A 23,167-nucleotide genomic window follows, 5' to 3' on the forward strand; every position below is an offset into this window, starting at 1 on the left:
CTTCGGCCAAGCCACCGAATCGTTCCTCAGTGGGGACGACCGCGAGCCGCCCCTCTTTCCTCTCTCCCATTGGCTTTCACCTGCCAGAGGGGCGGCTGCCACGGGCCTCTCGGCCCGTCAGTCAGGGCCGTCGGGCTCCGCCCCACCCCTCCCGGGGGTTTATAACGGGAATTCCCATGGCCCAGCTCTGGCGTCCAACCTGCTGCCGCCGCGGCTCGGCCGAGCGGAGAGCACCGCACGCAGAGCACACGCTCGCGCTCAGCTCCCCTCCGGGGCGGTTCATGAGCGCGCGCTCCGACCGCAGCCTCCGCGAGCCCGCGCCGCACCGCCGCGGCCCGCCGTCGCCAGGGTCCCCCGGGGGAAGGAAGGCAGGAAGGCCGGCGCGGCCGTGCGCCCCGTGGAGCCCGCCAACCCTGCCCGCAGCCGGCTGCCCGGCCCGCCTGGCACCATGCTGCCCGCGCGCTGCGCCCGCCTGCTCGCGCCCCACTTGCTGCTCGTGCTGGTGCAGCTGTCCCCGGCTCGCGGCCACCGCACCACGGGCCCCAGGGTAAGTGCGCCCCCAGCCGCGCGCCCACCTGCGGAAGGAGACCCAGGTCGCTGACCCTCTTTCTGGTGGTGTGTGTCGGGGAGGTGGCGGAGAGGGGGAAGGGAGGCGTCAGACCTCGTCCCCCTCCTCACCTACTACCCAGTCCCCCTCGGGCTTCTCGGCGAAGTTGCTGAAATAAAAATTTCTCCCATTGTTCCCCCCGCCCCCCCCCATTCTTTCTTGCAGCACCGATTCCGCCCGCTCCCTCCTCCCCTCCTCCCCTGCTGTCACTGGTGCGTTCTCTCTCCCAGTCTCTTCTCCCAGGGCCTTTTGCTCCAAGACCCTTAGAGGTGCTTTCCGCCTCCGAGGTGCCTCATGCTGCTCGCGGTCCCGGAGCGCTGGTGCTCTTGGCAGGCGGCGGTGGGGGGCAGCTCTGCCTCCAGGGTTTTAGGTTACCCGAGAGCCACACAAGGACCTTGTGTTGTTGCTGTTTTAAAAAGCGATCGCTGCTCGTAAAACCCACAGCAGATAATTTTAATGCTCCCTCCCGCTAGGCACAGCGGCGGAGGAGGGGTAGAGGTGGAGGCTGGGGAGAGCTGGTGGAGAGGAAGGAGCTGGCACTGTTCAAGGGTCTCTTCCCCCAGCGTTCGGGCGCGGGAGGTTGAACTACTTGTTGAACCTTGGTCTGATTGGAGTTCCTGAACGATGTGAAACGTGCCAATTCTGTGCACAGGACAGGCTGTTCAGGGCATTCTAAAACCTCCTGGAACCGACAGCGTTGTGTGCATTGCTGGGCTAGATAGATTATTGCTCCCATGCGCCCGATTGGTCTAATGAAGGATTTCACTGCCTTAAAAAGTATCCTCTTAAACCACTTAGGTGTTCATTTGATCAAATTTACCCAGACAGTCTCTGGTCGAGGATTAACTTATGTCAGGGCAGTTGTCTATCGAGATAGCTGCTTCTCTCCGCCAGGCAGTGGGAGAGTCCATGTGTAAGTAGCTGGGATCTTTGTGAACAGGTGGGCTCCTTAACCAACTCATGCTTTCCTGGATATTGTTCGGCCTAGCCTGTTGCCACCTGTTCCGATTGCAGGTTCTTTATTCATAGCTCTTGCTACCACGAGAGTCATCTTTATAGCTGTCGTGTGTGTGTGTGTGTGTGTGTGTGTGTGTGTGTGTGTGAAAAGCCTTGCAAAGCTTGATGGGCCGTAATGACTGCCCAGATGCTGGCTGATTACATCCGAGCCCAGCTATCACTGTGAGATCAGATTTGCAGCCACTTAGGAAAGAAAAGTGTTTGTCCCCATGTTGGGCCGGCCCTTGCTTTTATGACCAGATGTGCAACAGCAGCAGTTAAAGTGCGGCCGATTAGATCCAGGGCGTGTCATAAATCCTCGACAGCAGGCATTCCCAAAGCTGGGGCAAGTCAGGGCTCCAGGAGTGACTTTTATGGATGCAGATGAGCATGCCTTTTAAATGAAGCTGCTTGGTTTGATATTAGGACTCACAGCTCTTAAACTCTGAGGTCAGGAGAGCCACGGCGTTCCCTTCAATAATTAGGAACAGTCAAGACAAGAGACGCAGACCAGAGCACCCCAACTGAAATCTGGATGCCCGCCCACATGAGAGGCCCGGAGACAAATGGTGGGGGGCTCATTTGCTGCCAGGCGGGTCTAGCGTCTCAAGCCATATGGCTCTCCTTCCATGCCTCCTGAATCTGGGGGAAGCAGCTCTTAGGGGAAAGCTAGGGACTTCAGGGGAAAATAGAGACATTGGTTAGTTTTCCCTCCAGCTTCTTTAGTTTATTAATTTGACAGAAATGGTGGAACACAAACAGGAACTGTAAATAGGCTTGTGTGTCCCAGCTGCATTTTTTTTCTCTCTCTCTCTCCTTTCCTCTCTCTTTCACACACACACACACACACACACACACACACACGCACACACACACACACTTAGAAAGTACCAAGAGGAAGCTACTGTCTTGAGCGTGTGATTACCTTGATGCATTTATAGGCCCCATTGAAAGCCACCACTTATGAATTCTTGAGCTGGGCACTTTCCATGATCACTTATGTTTATAAGAACAAGAAGATGGGTCTTTTTAGTGTCATTTTGCAAGTGAGACTTAGGGAGGCTAAAAGCCTTGCTTGAAACACTCATGGTGCATCCACAGCAGTGGGAGCCCAATCCCAGTTAATATGGATGTGCAGGTCGTGTGCTTTCCATACCACCAAGAAGCTGCAGGGAGTGTTCATCCAACTAGTCATGCCATTCCTGTTAAATGGGCATCAGGCGAGTCTGTAAGAAAGCATTACTGATATTTTTGGGTGTCTGTATCACTAAAGGGTGATGTCTTTGAGTTTCAACCTATTCCAGAAGACTGCAGTTCTCTTCTCTGTCTTCTTGGTGGCCTCAGAAATGTGGCCCTGGTCGTGAATGGCAGTGTCATAGGAGAAGCAGAAACATCTGGCTCTTGCAGTATTCCCTTGGGCATCCCTGGGTCTCTTCTGCTAATCTTTTGAGTGACAGAAGCTTAAAGATTGGCATCTTTTCCAGCTGGCTTTCTAGGAAACCGAGAGCATGCCCTTTCGGTTTAACTTTATCTGGCTCACTAATTGAGCTCCCCCGAGGCCTAGACCCCAATCCTTGCCCCTTTATTTGTTTCCTGCCTTCATAAAATGCCTGACATTTGTTTGACTCTGGAAACCAGCAGCTATCAAGTATCAGATTGGAGGCTATTATGTAGGAAGCACCTGATTTCTTGGCCTCTCAGCTCTGAGCAGCCGCGTGGCTACCTGGGGTGCTGGTCAGGAGCCTTCTAATTATGGAGGAGACAGCCATTTCTTTAATCCTGCACACTTTACTGAAACTCTTTCTGGGGAGGATTGAATGGGGGAGGGGCTCTGCCAGGCTGATGGAGTCTGACTAATGCCTGTCTTTGTCTAAACCTCTGTCTGCCCGGCAGACTGGGAGCTGGGTGAGGGCAGGAATCGTGCCCGTCTTGTCCATCGGTGTATCCCCAGAGCTCAGCACAGGGCCTGGCACTTGTGAAATGAGCAAATAAATGCAGATAATGCATGTTTAACAGTGATTCACAGGTTCCACCTTCTTGGTGCAGGACTGGACGCAGGAAATAGATTTAAGAAGTTTGAGAAATAGGAGAAAAGGTCAAGAAGTCTAAGAAATTTTATTTCTTAATTGTTTTAGCTATATTCTTTAACTGTCCTCTCTCCTCTCACATACTTGGTACATCCTTTAAAACCTAGTTCTAGCATCACTCTGTGGGAACTTTCCTGCAAAACAGCCTTTTGGTTAGAATCGATCACTCTCACCTTTGTACAACTTCGGTATCTCTTTCACTTGTCTTCCAGCTTTTGCTTCTACAGTGAGCATCTTGAGATCAGACCAGGATCTTCATCTTCTCAGCTCTAACTTGCCCCTTCGGCACTCCATGCATAATTCTGTCTTGTTAAGTGAACAGGCTCACAACCTCTTGAGGGCAGAATAGAGATGTTATTTGTCAGCGTGCTGGTCACACTGCAAAGTGTTCTGTAAATATTTATTGAAATGAATTCGACTGTACTGTGATGTCCATGCTGGACTCCCTGCTCTCATTTAAATGTGAAATTGGTTACTTAACAAACTATTTTTTCCCCCATTTTAGGCTTTTGTTCCTTGTTTATAAATAAGCATGTGGGGTGGTTATAGGAAGTGGGGGGAGGAGAGACTGAGCAAGCAGACTTGGATGGGGGGACAGGCTTTGGCTCCACCTAAACCCTTTTTAAAAAATCTTGCATTTGCCAAATGTGAAGCAGCTTATAGACAGTTCCCTTCTATTTGACTAACCTGTCTCAGTGTCTGGACCAGGGTGGGTCCTTGTGTCTGCAGAGATGCCTTTCTTATTATCTGTGTTCAGGACAGAAACCTTTTTTTTCCACATGGGGGTTTTAGCTGAGGGACTACTCAAGATGTTAGACCAAGAATTTGATTTAAATATTTTGATAGAGCTGACATGTGAAATTTAAAGAAATAAAACTGAGGAAGACAGGAAGAGGAAACAATCATCTTAGAAACTCTAGGAAATTCAATCAAATGGAAAACACTTTGATATTATCTCATTATCTCCTAAAGTTGAACATTCACATTTTTTTTTTTTTTTTGGCTGCCCCTCTTGGCTTGTGGGATCTTAGTTCCCCAACCAGGGATCGAACTTGAGCTCTTGGCAGAGAAAGCACAGAGTCTTAACCACTGGACCACCAGGAAATTCCCCGAACATTCACATTTCTTACAGCCCAGGGATTCCACTCCTAGGTGTATAAGCCCAAGAGAAACTCATGTCCAGAAGGAGACATATGCAGCCGTGTTCACACTATCACAAGCCTGGAAAGAGCCCAAATACCCATCAGTTGGAAGGTAGATGAATAAATTGTGATGTATTCACACAATGGAGAATTACAGTCAGTGAAAACAAATGAACAACAGTGACATGCAAAAATATGGACGCATCTGGGTAATATGATATTAAGTAAAAGAAATGCACTGAAAGATGCAGCGTGACATCTTTTATAAATTTATAAATATCTAAAATTAAATAAAAACACTTTTAGGAATACATGTAGCTGCAAGAAAACTATATGAAAAGAAAAACAAGGTACACAGGATCGGGGGAGGTTAGGGTGAAGCAGAGGGATGGATTGGCCAGGAAAATCATATGGTTAGTGTAAGTTAGTATCAATACTTTACCTTTTTTTTTTTTTGCGGGGGGTGAGTTTGAAAGTATTTGTCCATTGGTAAAGATCAATAGCTTATTTAATAAAAAATAAGAGTGGCTCCTGCTTAGACCAATGTTGAGTGTGTCACGAACCAAAGCTTATGTTTCATTCCATCCTTTGCACCTGAGGTCAGGCAAACACAAATTCCCTTTGGAGAGACTCCTTTCTTGCCTCCTCTCCTCCCTTCTCCCCCTTTCCAGATGTGCATCTTAGAAAATACGACGTTGGGCAGTGATGATTGGTTTTTCTTTGAATTCTTGGCTGGTTAGAAAAGGGGCCCCAACCCCCCCCCCCCCCCCCCGGGCGGAGGAGGACTGGTAGCGGTCCGTGGCCTGTTAGGAACCTGGCCTCACAGCAGGAGGTGAGCGGCGAGTGAGCGAGTGACGCTTATCTGCCATTCCCCATTGCGCCCCATCGCTCGCCTTACCGCCTGACCCATCCCCGCCCCCCATCCGTCCGTGGAAAAATTGTCTTCCACGAAACCGGTCCCTGGTCCCAAAAAGGTTGGGGACCGCTGGGTTATACCCAGAGCCGGCCCAGGCTCCGGCGTAAATAGCTACATCAGCTGGCCCATGAGCTCATTTGTAAAGCTGAGCCCGCGGTAGGCAGTCTTCTCTCTCCCTTGCTCAGGGGGATCAACCCTGTACATCTGAGTCCCCAGCCCTGCAGAGTAGAAAAGTTCACCAGCTGACGCTTGGGCCAGAAGCCTTATTTGCCAGGGTGGGTGGGGGAGGCGTGTTTCGGGCTGATCCCTGCCTTCATTCCAACCTCCTCCCTCGCCTGCCTTGGCAGAGGCTGGGGAGGGGAGCATGGCCCTGCTTAACAGGTACAGGGCACCCTTTCTCTCCCGACCACATAGAGATCTATTGTTTAAGCAGCCAAGTTCCTGGCATTGCTGGGGGGGTGGTGGGTATGTCCATGTGGAGGGCCCCTTCCTCCTGAGCTTGTCACCGCGGAGCAGTTTGGGAGAGGACAAGGGTTAAGCTGCGGATGGGAAATCGATCGGAGCTGCTTGTGAGGCGTGCCAAACAGGGTTAGCATTGTACATATGTGCCGTGTAGGAGCCCTGAGTCACTGAGGGTATAGGAGAACTGGATCTCCACCGACACGCCCAACGGCCTCACAGAGACGCCAAAGCGACATAGGTCAGTATAGCAATTAATTGGATTTCCTTCTGCACCTGACGTCATTCTAAACTCAATTGCTAGATCACAGATTAATCTTACCTTTGGCAGACATCTAAGCACATTAGGTGTGGAGCTCTGTGTACTTCCCCGCCATTGCCTTGATTGATTTTGGCCTCCTTTTTCTGGAGCCAAAGCAGGGCAGCCTCTACAAAGCAGGAAAGGCCACTCAGGAGAGCTGGAGTCTCAGAAGAGCCCCTGCCACCATCACGGAGGACCAGGATGGAGCCAGGTTCTGGGAGATAATGTGTCAGGTGCTTTGAAACCTGACAAATACTCTGCAAATGTGAGCGACTGTGTCCCTTCCCCTTAAAAACCATTTCTCACTGCAGCATTGATCTGATTCCGCTAGATAAGGGCCAAATGTTGTTTTGTTTGTTTGTTTGTTTTAAAGTATTGGCAGTGGAGAAAAACTGGACCCACTTCCCAGAGTGCTTCATTTTTAGGACTAGATAGCATCTCTAAGACAGCGCTGGAAGTTAAAAATATTTGGGGGGCATGTTTATCATGCATCTCTTCTTGAAAAATTCTGCAAAGCCCCAGGGGAGAGGACACAAAAGCAGTAACACATAAGAGGGTGAGGTGGGCAGTGTTATAAAAGGAAATTGAGCCTGCTTTCAGGTGCACAGTGCCCCTGACTGGCTCAAAAACAATGACTCCAACGACTCCCCTTTGTCAGTGGTGCTGTCCGATAGACCTTTTTGCTAGGATGGAAATGTTCCACATCTGCACTGTCCAATATTAGACACACGTGGCTATTGAAGGGTTTTTTGTGGGTTTGTTTGTTTTTGTGGGGTTTTTTGCTATTGAATTTTAAATGTGGTAAGTAAAACTGAGGAACGGACTTTTAAACTTAATTTGATTTCAATTAACGGTAAATGTTAATAGCCACGTGTAGCTAGTGGCTGTCATACTGGACAGTGTTGGTCTCTCACCGAGGTGCCCAACCTTACCTCTCACTATATATCCCCACCCTCATGTGCCCCAGACTTTGGTTGCACTGAACCACATTGCATTTCCTGACCTCTCCTTCCCTCCTCATCTCTGTCTGTCCGAATCCCGCTCATCATTCAAAAGCCTCCACACCGTCCTCCCAGCCTCGCCCCAGGAAGGGTTCTCTCACCCACTGTGCTTTGCTTACCCCTAGGGCAGTGCGTGTCCCCATCTGCCCTGTATTCTAGCTGACCATAGAGGGAGGGTAGTGGGGCAGCCTCAGCACAGGCTTCGGAGGTAGACAGACCCAAGTTTGAGTCTGGCTCTGCCACTGTGAGCCTGGGCTAATAACTTAAACTGTTGGGTCCTCGGTTCCCTAGTTTGTCCAATGGAAGGCATAGCATCTATGTTCCAGGGTGGAGGGAGGATGAAGTGGGAAGTCTTAGCTTCCTATTCCAATTCCTACTCCTATACCTATTCCTGTTGTAACACATAGTACAAACCTAGTGGCTTAAGCAACACAAATTTTTGGAGGTCTGAAGTCTGAGACAGGTCTCACTGGGTTAAATAATCAGCAGAGCTGAGTTCCCTTCTGGAGGCTCCAGGGGAGAATCCATTTTCGTGCCTTTTCCAGCTTCTAGAAACGGCCTGCATGCCTTGCCTTGTAGCCCCTGTTCACCTTCAAAGCCAGCAATAGCTGGTCAGGTCTTTTTCATGCTGCCATCTCTCTGGTTCTGATTCTTCTGCTTCCCTCTTCTCCACTTAAGGACCTTGTGATTTCTGACACTTGGGCCACCAGGAGAGCCCAGACTGTTCTCCTTATTTTAAGGTCAGCCGATTAGCAAGCTTAATTCCTCCTTGTATCAGACCCTTAATGAATGTGGTAGGCAAAATAATGGCCCCCCAAAAGATGCCCATGTCCTAATCCTAATAGTGCTACAGCACTATTAGGATTAGGACATGGGCATCTTTTGGGGGGCCATTATTTTGCCTACCACATTCATTAAGGGTCTGATACAGTGCCTGGCTCATAGAGGGTGCTTGATAAGTGGGGGCCATTATTATGACCTTCGTCTATGAGTTTCTTTCATTTTAGCATGGGAGTCTTGCAATGGTGGTGTTGCTTAATTTTCTTTATAGACTCCATCCTGTTCAAGAACAGGTGCTTAGTAAATATTTATTGAATAACAGAATTTTTGGTAAAAGTAGATTATTTCTTTCCTCATAAAGAAATATTACACAGTAAAAAGAAGTAAAATGCAACCCAAAATACATAATCCCCTTTGTGCAAAAAAAAAAGAAAAGTTGGCTTATGATTTTTTACGGAACTAGAACAAAAATTCTTAAAATTTGTATGGAGACACAAAAGACCCCAAATAGCCAAAGCAGTCTTGAGGGAAAAAAACGGAGCTGGAGGAATCAGACTCCCTGACTTCAGACTATACTACAAAGCTACAGTAATCAAGACAATATGGTACTGGCACAAAAACAGAAACGTAGATCAATGGAACAAGATAGAAAGCCCAGAGATAAACCCATGGTCAACGAATCTATGACAAAGGAGGCAAGGATATACAATGGAGAAAAGACAGTCTCTTCAATAAGTGGTGCTGGGAAAACTGCACAGCTACATGTAAAAGAATGAAATTAGAACACTCCCTAACACCATACACAAAAATAAACTCAAAATGGATGAAAGACCTAAATGTAAGACCAAACACTATAAAACTCTTAGAGGAAAACATAGGAAGAACACTCTTTGACATCACATCAAGATCTTTTTTGATCCACCTCCTAGAGTAATGGTAATAAACACAAAAATAAACAAATGGGACCTAATGAAACTTAAAAGTTTTTGCACAGCAAAGGAAACCATAAACAAGACAAAAAGACAACCCTCAGAATGGGAGAAAATATTTGCAAACGAATCAATGGACAAAGGATTAATCTCCAAAATATATAAACAGCACATGCAGCTCAATATTAAAAAAAAAAACAACCCAATCAAAAAATGGGCAGAAGACCTAAATAGACATTTCTCCAAAGAAGACATACAGATGGCCAAGAAGCACATGAAAAGCTGCTCAACATCACTAATTATTAGAGAAATGCAAATCAAAACCACAATGAGGTATCACCTCCTACCAGTTAGAATGGGCATCATCAGAAAATCTACAAACAACAAATGCTGGAGAGGGTGTGGAGAAAAGGGAACCCTCTTGCACTCTTGGTGGGAATGTAAATTGATACAGCCACTCTGGAGAACTGTATGGAGGTTCCTTAAAAAACTAAAAATAGAATTACCATGTGATCCAGCAATCCCACTACTGGGCATATACCCAGAGAAACCCATAATTCAAAAAGACACATGCACCCCAATGTTCACTGCAGCACTATTTACAATAGCCAGGTCATGGAAGCAACCTAAATGCCCATCGACAGACAAATGGATAAAGAAGATGTGGTACATATATACAGTGGAATATTACTCAGCCATAAAAAGGAACAAAATTGGGTCATTTGTTGAGACGTGGATGGATCTAGAGACTGTCATACAGAGTGAAGTAAGTCAGAAAGAGAAAAACAAATATTGTATATTAACGCATATATGTGGAACCTAGAAAAATGGTACAGATGAACCAGTTTGCAGGGCAGAAATTGAGACGCAGATGTAGAGAACAAACGTATGGACACCAAGGGGGGGAAGTGGCGGGGGGTTGGAGGTGGTGGTGTGATGAGTTGGGTGATTGGGATTGACATGTATACACCGATGTGTATAAAATTGATGACTAATAAGAACCTGCTGTATAAAAAAATAAATAAAATTAAATTAAAAAATTTAAAAAACCTAATTCTAAACTTTCTTTGGGTTACTTGTATGGAAATATGTTAATATAAAAGTTTCAGATCTTACATGAAATTCCTAAAAATCTTATATGTTCTGGTATAATGTTATAAGTCATAATTCTAGTTATTATTTTAAAATGTATGTCTCAGAAATAACTAAATTTCTTGTCAATTGCATTATTATGAACTTTCATCAAATCTTAAACCGTGGTCATTTTTAAGTCTTTTGTCATTTACAGACAGTTCTGGGTGTACTCTGATGCTTTTGCAAAAATGTTCCTATAAAAGGGTTTCATCTTCAAGGAATTCATGGAAAAGACTCTGACAAGTACAGGTTTCTGGTAACTGACTATACTGCTGAACTGAATGAATAAGCATTTTCAGAACTCTGATGGAAAACTGATGAATTCATAAAAGTGCTAACAAAAGATCAAGATGAAAAAAAATTAATTACATGGGACTGAGTGAACTGATGAGGATGATTATAATTTTTGTGACTTTCTGTTTGAATAAAAAAAACTGATGACTGATAAGAACCTGCTGTATAAAAAAATAAATAAAATAAAATTCAAAAAATAAACGTTGGCTTATGTATAGAAAAATTGTGTGGATTATATGTCATGCTGTTAATGGTGGTCATCGGGGGATATTCCATTTCTATGCGATGCATCTTAGTAATTATTAAAATAATTTTGTTTACAATGAGCATATTTTAATCTTAGAGGAAAATAATGAAGATTAAAACATGCATGATTTAGGGGCTTCCCTGGTGGCGCAGTGGTAGAGAGTCCGCCTGCTGATGCAGGGGGCACAGGTTCGTGCCCCGGTCCAGGAGGATCCCACAAGCCGTGGAGCGGCTGGGCCCATGAGCCATGGCTGCTGAGCCTGCGCGTCCAGAGCCTGTGCTCCGTAACGGGAGGCCACAACAGTGAGAGGCCTGTGTACCGCAAACAACTAAACAAACAAAAAAAACCAAAACATGCATGATTTAAAGAAATCCCCAAAGCTGTCTCAATCCAGCCCAATCCCTATCTACATCAGACACAGACAGCTTGTGTTCATGTTGGGTTGATTTTTAGGGTTAGTAACTATTAGTACCAGGCCTCTGACTCAATTCTGCATGCTTTGAACTCAGTCTGCTTTAAAGGAGAGTTTTCAATTAACCTCAGCAGGATGTAACTGTAAAAAATGCATTTATTGGTGCTGGTGGGAATATAAATTAGTCCAATCACTTTGTAGAATTACAGTTGAAGTTGCACACACTCTTTGAGCTTGTAATTCCACTCCGACATATACCCTAGAGAAACGCGCTGAAATTTATACTAAGAGACATGTTTAAGGATGTTCACAGCAGCAATTTTTGGTAGTAGCAAACATTGTAAACCAGCTAACTGTCCATCAACAGGAGACAAGAAATAGAAATTTTGGTATATTCAAATAATGGAATATTACACAGTGCTGAAACTGACTAATATAAAGCACCACTCATTATTATGGATCAATTTCACAATCAAAATGCAGGGTGAAAAAAGGCAAATTGTAGAATACATATGTTATGCTGCTATTTATATGAAGGATGAAAGCATGTGACAACTATATGTATTTTATTTAGGGGTGCAAACATATGTAAAAAATGTATGAAAATTGAGGGCAATGATAACTCTGAAGCTCAGGTTATAGTGGTTACCTAGGGTGCGAGGGCAGGAGGGAGAGAAACATTGGTTGGTAATGTTTTATGTTTTTAAAATGGAAGGTGAGTACACAGATATTTAAATTCCTTTTTGTATCTGTTACATAATACATCATAAAATTTTCCATAAAAGATAAAAATGCATTTGGATAGATCACAACAAAGTTTTTGTTTGTTTGTTTGTTTGTTCTTGCGGTACGTGGGCCTCTCACTGTTGTGGCCTCTCCCGTTGCGGAGCACAGGCTCCGGACGCGCAGGCTCAGCGGCCATGGCTCACGGGCCCAGCCGCTCCGCGGCACGTGGGATCTTCCCGGACCGGGGCACGAACCCGTGTCCCCTGCATCGGCAGGCGGACTCTCAACCACTGCGCCACCAGGGAAGCCCTTCTTTTTTTTTAATACTAAGATATTAATCTGTTTTGCTGTCATGTCTGGCAAATGCCTTTCATTATGAAAAGACACTGGTTTCAGTCTTCTAAATTTTACATCTTCGTGTAACTAATCTGTCATGGTTTCTGTCTTTGGTGTCAGGATGAGAAAGGTCTCTCCCTGCTAAGATTATGGAAATTAAGGTGAATAAGTTTATGAAGGCTCAGATTGCACAAGCAGCAGCAAATACAATACACAGGTCAAACATTGATTTAATGTTTGATATGAATTTATATAGTATTTTCTGTGAATTAAACTTCTTAATGTAACCCTGTGGAAGGAGTGCTTGTCCTGTGTTTCAGAAATTCTCAGTAAAATTTGGAGAGAAGATGTGTCAACCAAAAGTATTCTGTCAAGGTAATTACTTGGGGAAATTTATATAGAAAGTGTTACTTTGAGTAAACAGGCTTTCTTGGAAATGACACTAGGACTTTGGCAAAGAGCTTAGACTCTCCTTCATCTTTGGGTCCTTTCCATTCATTAAAAAGAACTTTGTTATGAGAACTTCCAACTATATACAAAAAAGCAGGGACTAGCATTAGTGAATTCTTATGGAACCCTCACACAGTTCCAACAACAGCTCGATTCTTCCACCCATCCTCTAGTCCTCTATCATATTATTCTGAAGCAAGTTCAGACATTATATCTTATCATCCATAAATATTTTCATACATATCTCTAAAAGAAAAAGACATCAAAAAACACCTAACCACAAAACCACATCACAACCAAAGAATATTAACAACCATCCCTTAATATAGAGATTACAACGTAGAATTCAATCAACGTTCAAATCTCCCTGATTATGTCTCAAATCAAGATCCAATTAAGGTCCACATGTTGGCTTCTCTGTATCTTAATCCTCTTTTAATCCACTAGTTTCCTCTCTACCTCTTTTTAACTTTGTAATTTATTTGTTGAATAAACAGGTGTTCTAGGGTTTTCCACACTACCTTTTGCTGATTACATTTCCATAGAGTTATGTAACATGTTCCTGTATCCTTTATATTTCCTGGAAAATGACAGTGAGATCCAGAGGCTTGATCAGATGTAGATTTGATATTTTTTCGGGCAAATATGTTTCATGGCAGTTGGTGTGGATTCCATCAGGAGGCACATAACATCTGTGATATTAGCACCCAGTGATGCTCATTTTGGGACCCATTAATTTGTTACGTGTTGTCACTGAACTTTTTTTTTTTTTTTTTTTGCGCGCGGTATGCGGGCCTCTCACTGTTGTGGCCTCTCCCGTTGCGGAGCACAGGCTCCGGACGCGCAGGCTCAGCGGCCATGGCTCACAGGCCCAGCCGCTCTGTGGCATGTGGGATCCTCCTGGACCGGGGCACGAACCCCTGTCCCCTGCATCGGCAGGTGGACTCTCAACCACTGCGCCACCAGGGAAGCCCTGTCACTGATTTTTAAACAAGTAATAGGTGATACTGAAAAGCACTTCTACCTTTTGTGCGGCATTGCCGTCTTTCCGTCTCTGTGTTGGCATGGAGGGGTACAGAGGAAGGGGGCCTGGGGGCCAATGTTCCCTTCTCAGCAGTGGCCTCCCAGTGGGGAGGCTGCATGTGACCCCAGCACTGTGAGAGAAACTCCGCCTGAATTCTTGGTTGGTGGCCTAGGAAGGGAGTCTCCTTGGTTTCTGGGGGAAGTCGTAAGAGCCTGAGGGAGCTGGTTTTACTCTCTGGTGCTAATCGGGAGGCCTTTGAAGTGTAACTGTAGATCAGCTTTGTGTGTGATCTTTGGTACGTACACATTAGTTGGGAATTTATCTTGTAAGAAACAGATACCATGTTTCGAACTGGCTTATCCAATGAAGGGGATTCACTGGCACAAGTAATAGAAGGTACAGATACACAGCAGGTTTCAAGATTGGTTTGATTTGGTGACTTAACGGTGTTATCAAACACTCAGTGCATTTATGTCTCTTCCCTCCGCCTTTTTGTGGTGTCTGTTTAATCTGAAGCTTTTCCTGGTGGCAGAATTGCTGCAGTGGTTCCACGCTTCATATCCAAACATCACACTTTCTAGGGGAGGGAAGAGAGAATTGGTTTCCAGTCACCCTTTCCTAGATACTCTCAGAAAACTTTGGCTCTTAGCTTATTGATCTAAGTTGAATCAAATGCCCATTTTTTGGTTTGTTTAGAATTGTTATGTTTTATTTTTTAAGTGTTCATGATTAATTATGAATGCTTCTAGTTCTATCACTATTTTTGCATCATAATATTAAGTAATAAATTAATTTTTTATTTCAAATAACTATCTGCAGAGGATAATGGTGCTATAATGCTCAGCTGATTTTTTTAAGTTCTAATAAGAGTGGTTGCATCAAAAAATATATAAGTCCTTCTCCACCGGGTTTACTTTTTTTTTTTTTTAATACAGCACGTTCTTATTACTTATCTATTTTATACATATTAGTGTATATATGTCAGTCCTAATCTCCCAATTCATTCCACCACCACCACCATCACACCCCCTGCTTTCCCCTGTTGGTGTCCATACATTTGTTCTTTACATCTCTGTATCTATTCCTGCCTTCCAAACTGGTTCATCTGTATTATTTTTCTAGATTCCACATATATGCGTTATTATATGATATTTATTTTTCTCTTTCTGACTTACTTCACTCTGTATGACAGTCTCTAGATCCATTCACATCTCTACAAATGACCCAATTTCGTTCCTTGTTATGGCTAAGTAATATTCCACTGTATATATGTACCACATCATCTTTATCCATTCGTCTGTCGATGGGCATCAAATGCCCACTTTTAACCAACCCCTTTGGCCAGGAGCGTGCCATGCTGTGAGTGACGTAGGCCTAGATTCCTTAGACAGATCTCTGTGTAGGGTAGGAAAGAAGATACCCATTTCTGGAGCTGGCAGTCAGGTTATTTTTCCTACCTCCTCCTGACCACATGGCTGTATAAGGTGGAAGGGTGGAAAGGATGCTGGGGCAACAAGCAGAGTATCCATCTGGGGATTTGTCACATTCGTAGCCCAGCAGAGTGGTGGGTGGGACGTGTGGTGAGAAGTGTGCCGACATTCATGGTCAGAGCCCAGAGAGGGAGATCTCCTGTTACTGTGTGACCAGCTCCCTCATCATTACAGGAAGAATAAGTGACCTCCAAGGTGACCACCAGTGCAGACATCCCAAGGTTAGGAGCTGATAAGAAAATGGGAACGTAGGAAAAGTTTGGATACTTTCAGAGTAGAATTGGCCGAATGAAGATGATTCCAGAGGGCCCCCAACATGAAGAGAACATGACTACATAGTCCCATAATTGGAAGGAATCTCAGGGGTCCTTCATTTTACATGAAGTAGGGACTGTCCTGAGTCCACGCAGCTGACTGGTGGCAGAGCCGGAGCCAGAACCCAGATCTCCACTCTCCATTCCTCTGTCCCTGACTTTTCCATTCAAAGATGTCCTGGAGAACTTGGGAAAGTGGCAAAAGTCTGGCCAAGGGGAGGAAATAGCCTAAATTTGAGGAGAGGATTATATTTCTGAGGTGCCTTTGGCCAACTCACCAATGTACAGTGGTTGGAACATGTGGCCAAAAAACTCAGGACATGCAGAATCTTCACCATCCATGTTATTATACCTTCCATTTCATAGGGTTCTGGTTTCTCAGCCCCTAAAAGACATGGATTCCGGTTTCTGCAAATTCTGAAGGTTTCAGTTAAGAAATGTGCAGCTGAGCAAATAGAGCAAGTAACCCGCGATAGATACAGTTTGAAGTGAAGGTAGATCTTGGTGTAAGACTCTCCATGCTGTCAATAGCAATGCAATCAGTGCAGACGTGCCCAAATTAAATGGCAAGTGGTCTAGAGCACAGGGAATGTGTATTTTGGTTGGCACAATATTTTCCTGGGAGACCTTTTAAAATCAATACTCAATTTGAGGGTTGAAATGGAAACCCTTTATGTTTGTTGAAGAGCATCTGAAAATGTCCAGGACTCTCCTTCTGTGGATGGTTTTTCCCTGCCTCTTGGGGCAGATTCACATCTGCACTGGCCCAGGCAGCCTGAAGTCCGGAGCTGCATAGAGGACAAGATGCAGCATTTCCATCCTTCTCATCTTTTCCTTTGCTTTGAGGATCACATGCCCTCTCCTAGTGGTGTGTTACTGTACTTTCTTCTCCCGTCAAGGGAGAGGCTTAGAAAAAGACTGGGCCCACATCTGTTGCTGATTCGCAGTTTGTATCTTTTCTTTCATTAAATCTGCATTTACCTGGAGAATGAAATGCACCTCCTGTCTCACTGTTGGGTGACGGGAGAAGTCTGAGCTGTTACCATTCGAGGCTTTCTTGCCCATCCAGAGCCAGTGCAGAGTAGTGGTTTGGGGGCCAAAGAGACGTAAGATTAAGCTACTTTCTACTGGCTCTGCTGCTTTCTACCTGTTGTGACCTTGGGCAAATTAACTAACCTCTAAGCTTCAGCTTCTTTATCTGTAATTTGAAGATATTATGTACTTCACTGGGCCATTGTGGAGCTTAAATGAAGTAATGGCAGGAGGCTCAGTAAATGTTAACTATTCATAAAAAGAACAGAGGTAACAAGAAAGATGACTCATATGAGAACCAAACGTTTCTTCCCTATAGTTTTCCCCCTTGGAATTAAAGCTAAAAAGCTCATCAGTATGTGGAAGATGTCTAATTTGTGGTTCTGTTTCCTTTTGTTTAAAACAAAGCTAGTTTTTTGTGTGCAATAAATCAAATATCTCCCTCCTCTTATGCCTTTTCCATGAGGTCAGGAGGACCCCCTCATGGAAACGTGTGGAGGAAAGATGCTCTTTGGCGAGATCTTCCTCCATTTGCCATGTGGCCGTGTCTTCTCCAGACAACTGTACACTGTCTCCTTCCTGAAGTCTTCTTTCATTTTCTTTCTTTCCTGGCATGGTAGGTTGCTGGTAAGAGGTGCCTGCTGATGTGCCCTCCTCATTATTTCTGAGCTCAGGGTCAAAAGGATCAGGCTGCCCAGTGACTGCCCAGTACGTGCCCAGATCCGGTCCCCAGGCAAATTCCATGGAGCTAGAGGAGCAGCGCCTGGTTTTTCTAGGCCTCCTCCTGTGCTCACTGGATGCCTAGCTTTCCCTTACCTGGAGTTGGAAAGCCAGTCCCATCAGAGCCTGTGGGTGGGCCTGCATCTGATCTCCAGGCTGCTTTTAGAGCATTTCAGAAATAAAAATCCTCGCTGTTAGCATGACTTCCTGGAGGGCTATTTCCAGATAGGTCGGCTTGTGCCAACCACACCCACTTTTTCCATCTAAATACTATTTTTTTCGCGTTACGCGGGCCTCTCACTGTTGTGGCCTCTCCCGTTGCGGAACACAGGCTCCAGACACGCAGGCTCAGCGGCCATGGCCCATGGGCCCAGCCGCTCCGCGGCATGTGGGATCTTCCCGAACTGGGGCACAAACCCGTGTCCCCTGCATCGGAAGGTGGACTCTCAACCACTGCACCTCCAGGGAAGCCCCATCTAAATACTTTTAATTGCTGTAATTAGACCATTGACATTTAAAGTGATTATTGATACCTTTGAATTAATATCTCCCATATTTGCTACTGTTTTCTATTTGTTGTTCATGGTCCTTGTTCCTATTTTTGTCTTCCACTTTTTTTTCTGCTCTTGTGTTTTTAATTGAGCATTTTACATGATTTCATTTTCTCTCCTTTCTTAGAATATCAACTCTCTCTCTCTCTCTGTGTCTGTATATATATATATATATATTTTTTTTTTTAAACTTTTTTTGTAGGTGCACTAGAATTTGCAATATACGTTTACAAGTAATTTAAGTCCACTTTCAAATAACACCATACTGCTTCATGGGTGGTGCAAGTACCTTATATAATAACAAAGTATTCCTAATTCCTCCCTCCTGTCCCTTGTATCATTGCTGTCATTCATTTCACTTATACATAAGCTATCATCATTGAATACATTGTTGCTATTATTATTTTGAACAAATTGTTATCTGTTAGATCAAATAAGAATAAGAAAAATAAAAATTTTTATTACCTCTTTAATGCTACTCCTTTCTTTATGTAGATCCCAGTTTCTGACTTAAGTAATCTTCTTTCTCTCTGAAGACCTTCTTTTATCATTTCTTATGAGGCAACAAATTCCCTCAGTTTTTGTCTGAGAAAGTCTACTTCTTCAGTTTTGAAGGATAATTTTGTAGGATACAGAATTCTAGGTTGATTTTTTTTTCTCTCAACGCTTTAAATATTTCATTTCACTGTCTTCTCACTTGGATGGTTTCTGAGGAGAACCCCAATGTAATTGTTATCTTCGCTTTTTTATAGGTGAGGTGTTTATTTCTTCTGGCTTTTTAAAAGATTCTTTTCTTTATCTTTGATTTTCTGCACTTTGAATATGAAACGCTTAGGTGTAGTTTTTTGGAATTTATCTTGCTTGGTGTTCTCTGAGCTTCCTAGACCTGTGGTGTCTGATGTTTATTTGGGGAAAATTCTCAATTTTTGTCTCTTCAAATATTTCTTCTGTTCTGTCTTTTTTCTCCTTCTGATATTCCCGTTACATGCATGTTATGCCTTTTGTAGTTGCCCAATAATTCTTGGATATTATGTTCTTTTTTTTTTTAGTCTTTTTTTCTTTGCTTTTCAGTTTTCTGTTTGAAGTTTCTATTGCTATATCTTCAAGCTCAGAGATTCTTTCCTCAGTTGTGTCCAGTCCACTAATAATCCCATCAAATGTGTTCTTAATTTCTGTTACAGTGTTTATCTCTAGCATTTCTTTGGGATTCTTTCTTAGAAGTTCCATTTCTCTCCTCACATTACCCATCTATTCTTTTTTTTTTTTTTTTTTTTGCGGTACGCGGGCCTCTCACTGTTGTGGCCTCTCCCACTGCGGAGCACAGGCTCCCGACACGCAGGCTCAGCGGCCATGCCTCACGGGCCCAGCTGCTCCGCAGCATGTGGGATGTTCCTGGACTGGGGCACGAACCCGCGTCCCCTGCATCGGCAGGCGGACTCTCAACCACTGTGCCACCAGGGAAGCCCTACCCATCTATTCTTGCATATTGTCTGCTTCTTCCATTAGAGCCCTTAGCATACTAATCATAGTTTGTAAAAAGTTCCTGATCTGATAATTCGAACATCTCTGCCATATCTGGGTCTGGTTCCAGTGGTTGCTCTGTCTCTTCAAATTATGTTTTTTCCGTTTTAGTAAGCCTTGGAATTTTTAATTGAAAGTCAGACATGATGTACTGGGTAGAAGTGACTGTAAATCAATAGACCTTTAGTGTTATGGTGGTGAGGTGTAGGGGCCAGGGAAGTGTTCTACAGTCCTATGATTAGGGCTTAGTCTTTTAGTGAGCCTGGGCCTCTGGACTGTGAACTTCACAAGGGCTTCTCAGTGTGTTCCTCTCTTTAGGTGGGCAGGATGGCTAGAAGGGGCTGGAATTGGGTATTTCTCTTCCCCCCGGTTGGTTAGGCTCTGATAAAACCCCAATGAGTTAGGCCCTGGTAAAATAGTTTCTCTGGAGGGCAGGCCTCGTTAACAGCATGAACAGAATGCTCTGGCTATTTCAAAAAGGCTGCTTCTCCTCCTGCTGGAAGCATGAAGGGATTTTTCTCTGATATTTGTTGTGAGACCCTGGGACATATTCTTGCCTGTCCCCAACACCCAAAGGCTCTCTCCTTGTATTAACTGTGAAAAACCTGATAACCAGGTATTTCCCAGAGCTAAAGCAAGTCGGTTGTGCATCACAGTGTAGACTGCTTGCCCAAACCTGTCCTAACCAAGGCTGGTTGGGCTCATGACCATATAACCCCAATAGCTTGGTCCAACTCATGGAGTGTTTAATTTTGCCAGCTCTGAGGAGCTGAGACCCAGCAGATAAGAATCTTGTGACATCCTGTAGATGTGCATTTCTTAAAGAGTATATTTCCTAAAGTATAGTCTATAGCTCACCTGAGAAGCTGCAGGGTCCAGGAATCTGCATTTCTAAAAAGTACCACAGTTGATTCTCATGCATACTCTAGTTTGAGGCTTCTTTAGGCTAAAATTTTAGAAAGGAATAAATGGACTGGAATCCATGGCCTATGCAACCTGTGACTTAAAAGAACATAAACAAATGTAAATTCCATTTGCTCTTGCCAGTAGTTACTTACATATATCAAGACAAGCTCCCTGGAAGGAAGGAAGCTTCTTGAAGTCTCTGGCCGCTACACTTCCAAGTGTTATGTTCATGTTTGAGGGTAGAGGAGCATCCTGTTTCGGGGTTGGAGCCATTCCTGTACTGGCATGAAATTGAGAATCTTATCTGGGCAGCAGTTCTAAAAGGTTAGTGTCCAATTCTGTGGAAGACAAGTCTTAAGGGCCACATGCAACTGCTTTACCACGTGATAAAATTTAAAACGAAGATTATTTTTTCCAGTTCCTTGTCCCATACTCAGGAGAAGTCCATGAAGATGAAAAGATGAAAGCTCCAATGTAGATTAGTACAGCAGAGTCCAAGAGGTTCCAAAGAGACAGACTGGTTGGATTTCTCTGTGACCATCTTTGCTCCCTGTACCCGAGGGCTTTGGATCTGAGCACAGCTCTAGTTAGGGAGGGGTATTTTGATTCATTCTCTCATTCATTTATTCATTTATGAATTGGCCCTTGATGGGACCGTGGGAGGCAAAGGGGAAATTGTGTTTGCATCTGATCCAGAAAAACCACCGAGTTAAAAGACAAAGCATTCTGCTTCCTACTAAGGAGGGGCATCTTTGGGAGCAATGTGAAATGCCCAAGAAAGGACATCTTTTGCCAGATGGAAGAATTGTGCAAGTGCATGGCGCCAAAGGCTTTGTCTGACGTCTTTGTTTTTCAGATGTGCAACAAGTCATTCAATGGTTCACATACTACCCCACTGGGAAACCAGGACTTTTCAGCTGGCATAGTTGCATGATGCATTGGGAGAGAGCCATTCACTGCATTCTGTGGGGACTCTGCCCTGTGACCTATTGAGAAGCCTATTGCAGTAAACATCTGTGGTTTTGGTCTGCTTAATATCTACTCGCTCTTTCCTGGTAATAGAATCTCTACCTTCTTCTGGCAGAAACCCCTCCCTTACTCTCAGTCCCCATCATCGAAGTACACTGATCCCAACTCCCAGTTGCTGGGTGCGGGTGTGACCTGGGCTTGGTCAATGAGTGTGTGCTCTCTCTTGGGTCAGGGATGGTCACGAGACCCAAGCTGGGCCCATGAATTCAATTCTGGGACTTTTTGTTGCAACTGTTGGGGAAGAGAAACTCTTGGTTGGGCTGGGACACTGTGAGGATGTAGGCCTAGAGTGGTTGGTGGTCACTTGGTCCTGATGAATGAACAGCTTGCCAGAGAATAAAGGCAGCACAGAGCAAAACAAAGCTGAGAGAGGAAAGAGACAGATTTCTGATAATATGTTGTGAGCATCTGGATACAGCTAGACTTAAAGCTCCCCTGTTTCTCCTATTTATATGTGCCAATAACTTTCTGTGGTGGATAAAGCATGGCCACAGTTTTTTGTGGCTCCTTCCATTAAGAGGTGGAGCCTATGTCCCCACCTCTTGAATCTGGGCTGGCCTGTGTCTTGCTTTGACTTATAGAATGTGTTGAGAACAACCCTGTGTGAGTTCTGGAGACTGGGCCTCAAGGGGCCTTGCAGCTTCTGCCTTCACCCTCTTGGACTTTTGCCCTGAGGCCACCATGTAAGAAAGTCAGTCTTTCTTACATGAGCGGCCATGTGCAGGAGAACAGGAGTGCTCCAGCCAACTGCTGGTACCAACTGCCCACCATGTCAGGAAGGCCAGCTTGGACCTTCCAGCCTAATGGGCATTCCAGCTGAATACAGCTGCATGAGTGAAACTAGCAGAGGAAGATCCCAGTCAGCCCACAGAATCATAAATTGTTATTTCAAGCCACTAAATCTTGGATTGGTTTGTTATACATCAATAAATAGCTTATATACTCCTTTTTTGGCTTAAGTCAGTTTGATGTTATTTGCTGTCATTTTCAACAGAGACTGATTTGCAACAGTTCTGACTGATGTAGTTATGTCATAAACTAAGCTTTACAAGAAATGGACCTTTGTGGAACTTCTTCCCACCTCTGCCGTCGAGGCAGTGAAATCAGCTGTCTCCATCTAGATCTTCACTTGTTGGGTGTGTGCATGAACTCACTTGTTGGTGGAATGCATTTCTTGCTCGTGTTAGGAAACTTATCTGAATGATAAGTGCCACTGTCTCCAAAAGGACAGATTTCTCCAGCACATGCACCTGAGGGGAGACCACTCAACAACTCTTTGAGTCCTTCATGGAACAGAGAAAAACTATCCCCACCCTGCCGTTTCTGCATTCCTGACCCACAGAATCCGTGAGCATGGTAAAATTGTTGCTTTAAGTTACTGAGTTTTAGAGTGTTATGGATTGAATGTTTGTGTCCCCCCCCCTCACATTCATATGTTGAAATCCTAACCCCTCAATGTGATGGTATTAGGAGGGGGGATGGCCTTTGGAAAGTGATTAGGTCATGAGGGTGGAGCCCTCATGAATGGGATTAGTGCCCTGATAAAAGAGACCCTAGTGAGCTCTCTTGCCCCTTCTGCTATGTGAGAACATAGTGAGAAGATGCCATCTAGGAAGCAGGGGTTGGGTCCTCACCAGACACAGAATCTGCCGGTAAGGACAATGTGCCACTAATTCAGTGACAGTCAGTAAAAATGAGGGTGGATAAGACAGAAACGGAAGAGAAGAGTTAAAAATGAACCTAAATAGAAAGTAGGTAAGTTG

The 23,167-nt window shown here is 44.6% G+C and overlaps 1 protein-coding gene across 3 annotated transcripts in view; it reads left to right on the forward strand.

Annotated features, from left to right (window-relative positions):
* The first annotated feature begins 204 nt into the window (after nt 1–204).
* The window catches only part of SMOC1 (SPARC related modular calcium binding 1), a 155,615-nt gene continuing 132,652 nt past the window's right edge, over nt 205–23,167 (forward strand). For all 3 annotated transcript variants that reach the window (XM_081229104.1, XM_081229105.1, XM_081229106.1), the window contains exon 1: nt 205–547. In XM_081229104.1, the coding sequence (XP_081085230.1) occupies nt 449–547 (99 nt within the window). In that variant the 5' untranslated portion in view covers nt 205–448. The remainder of the gene's footprint in view (nt 548–23,167) is intronic.

This window comes from Mesoplodon bidens (genome assembly GCF_964165515.1).
Source record: "Mesoplodon bidens genome assembly, chromosome: 3".
NCBI classification, from domain to species: Eukaryota; Metazoa; Chordata; class Mammalia; order Artiodactyla; family Ziphiidae; genus Mesoplodon; species Mesoplodon bidens.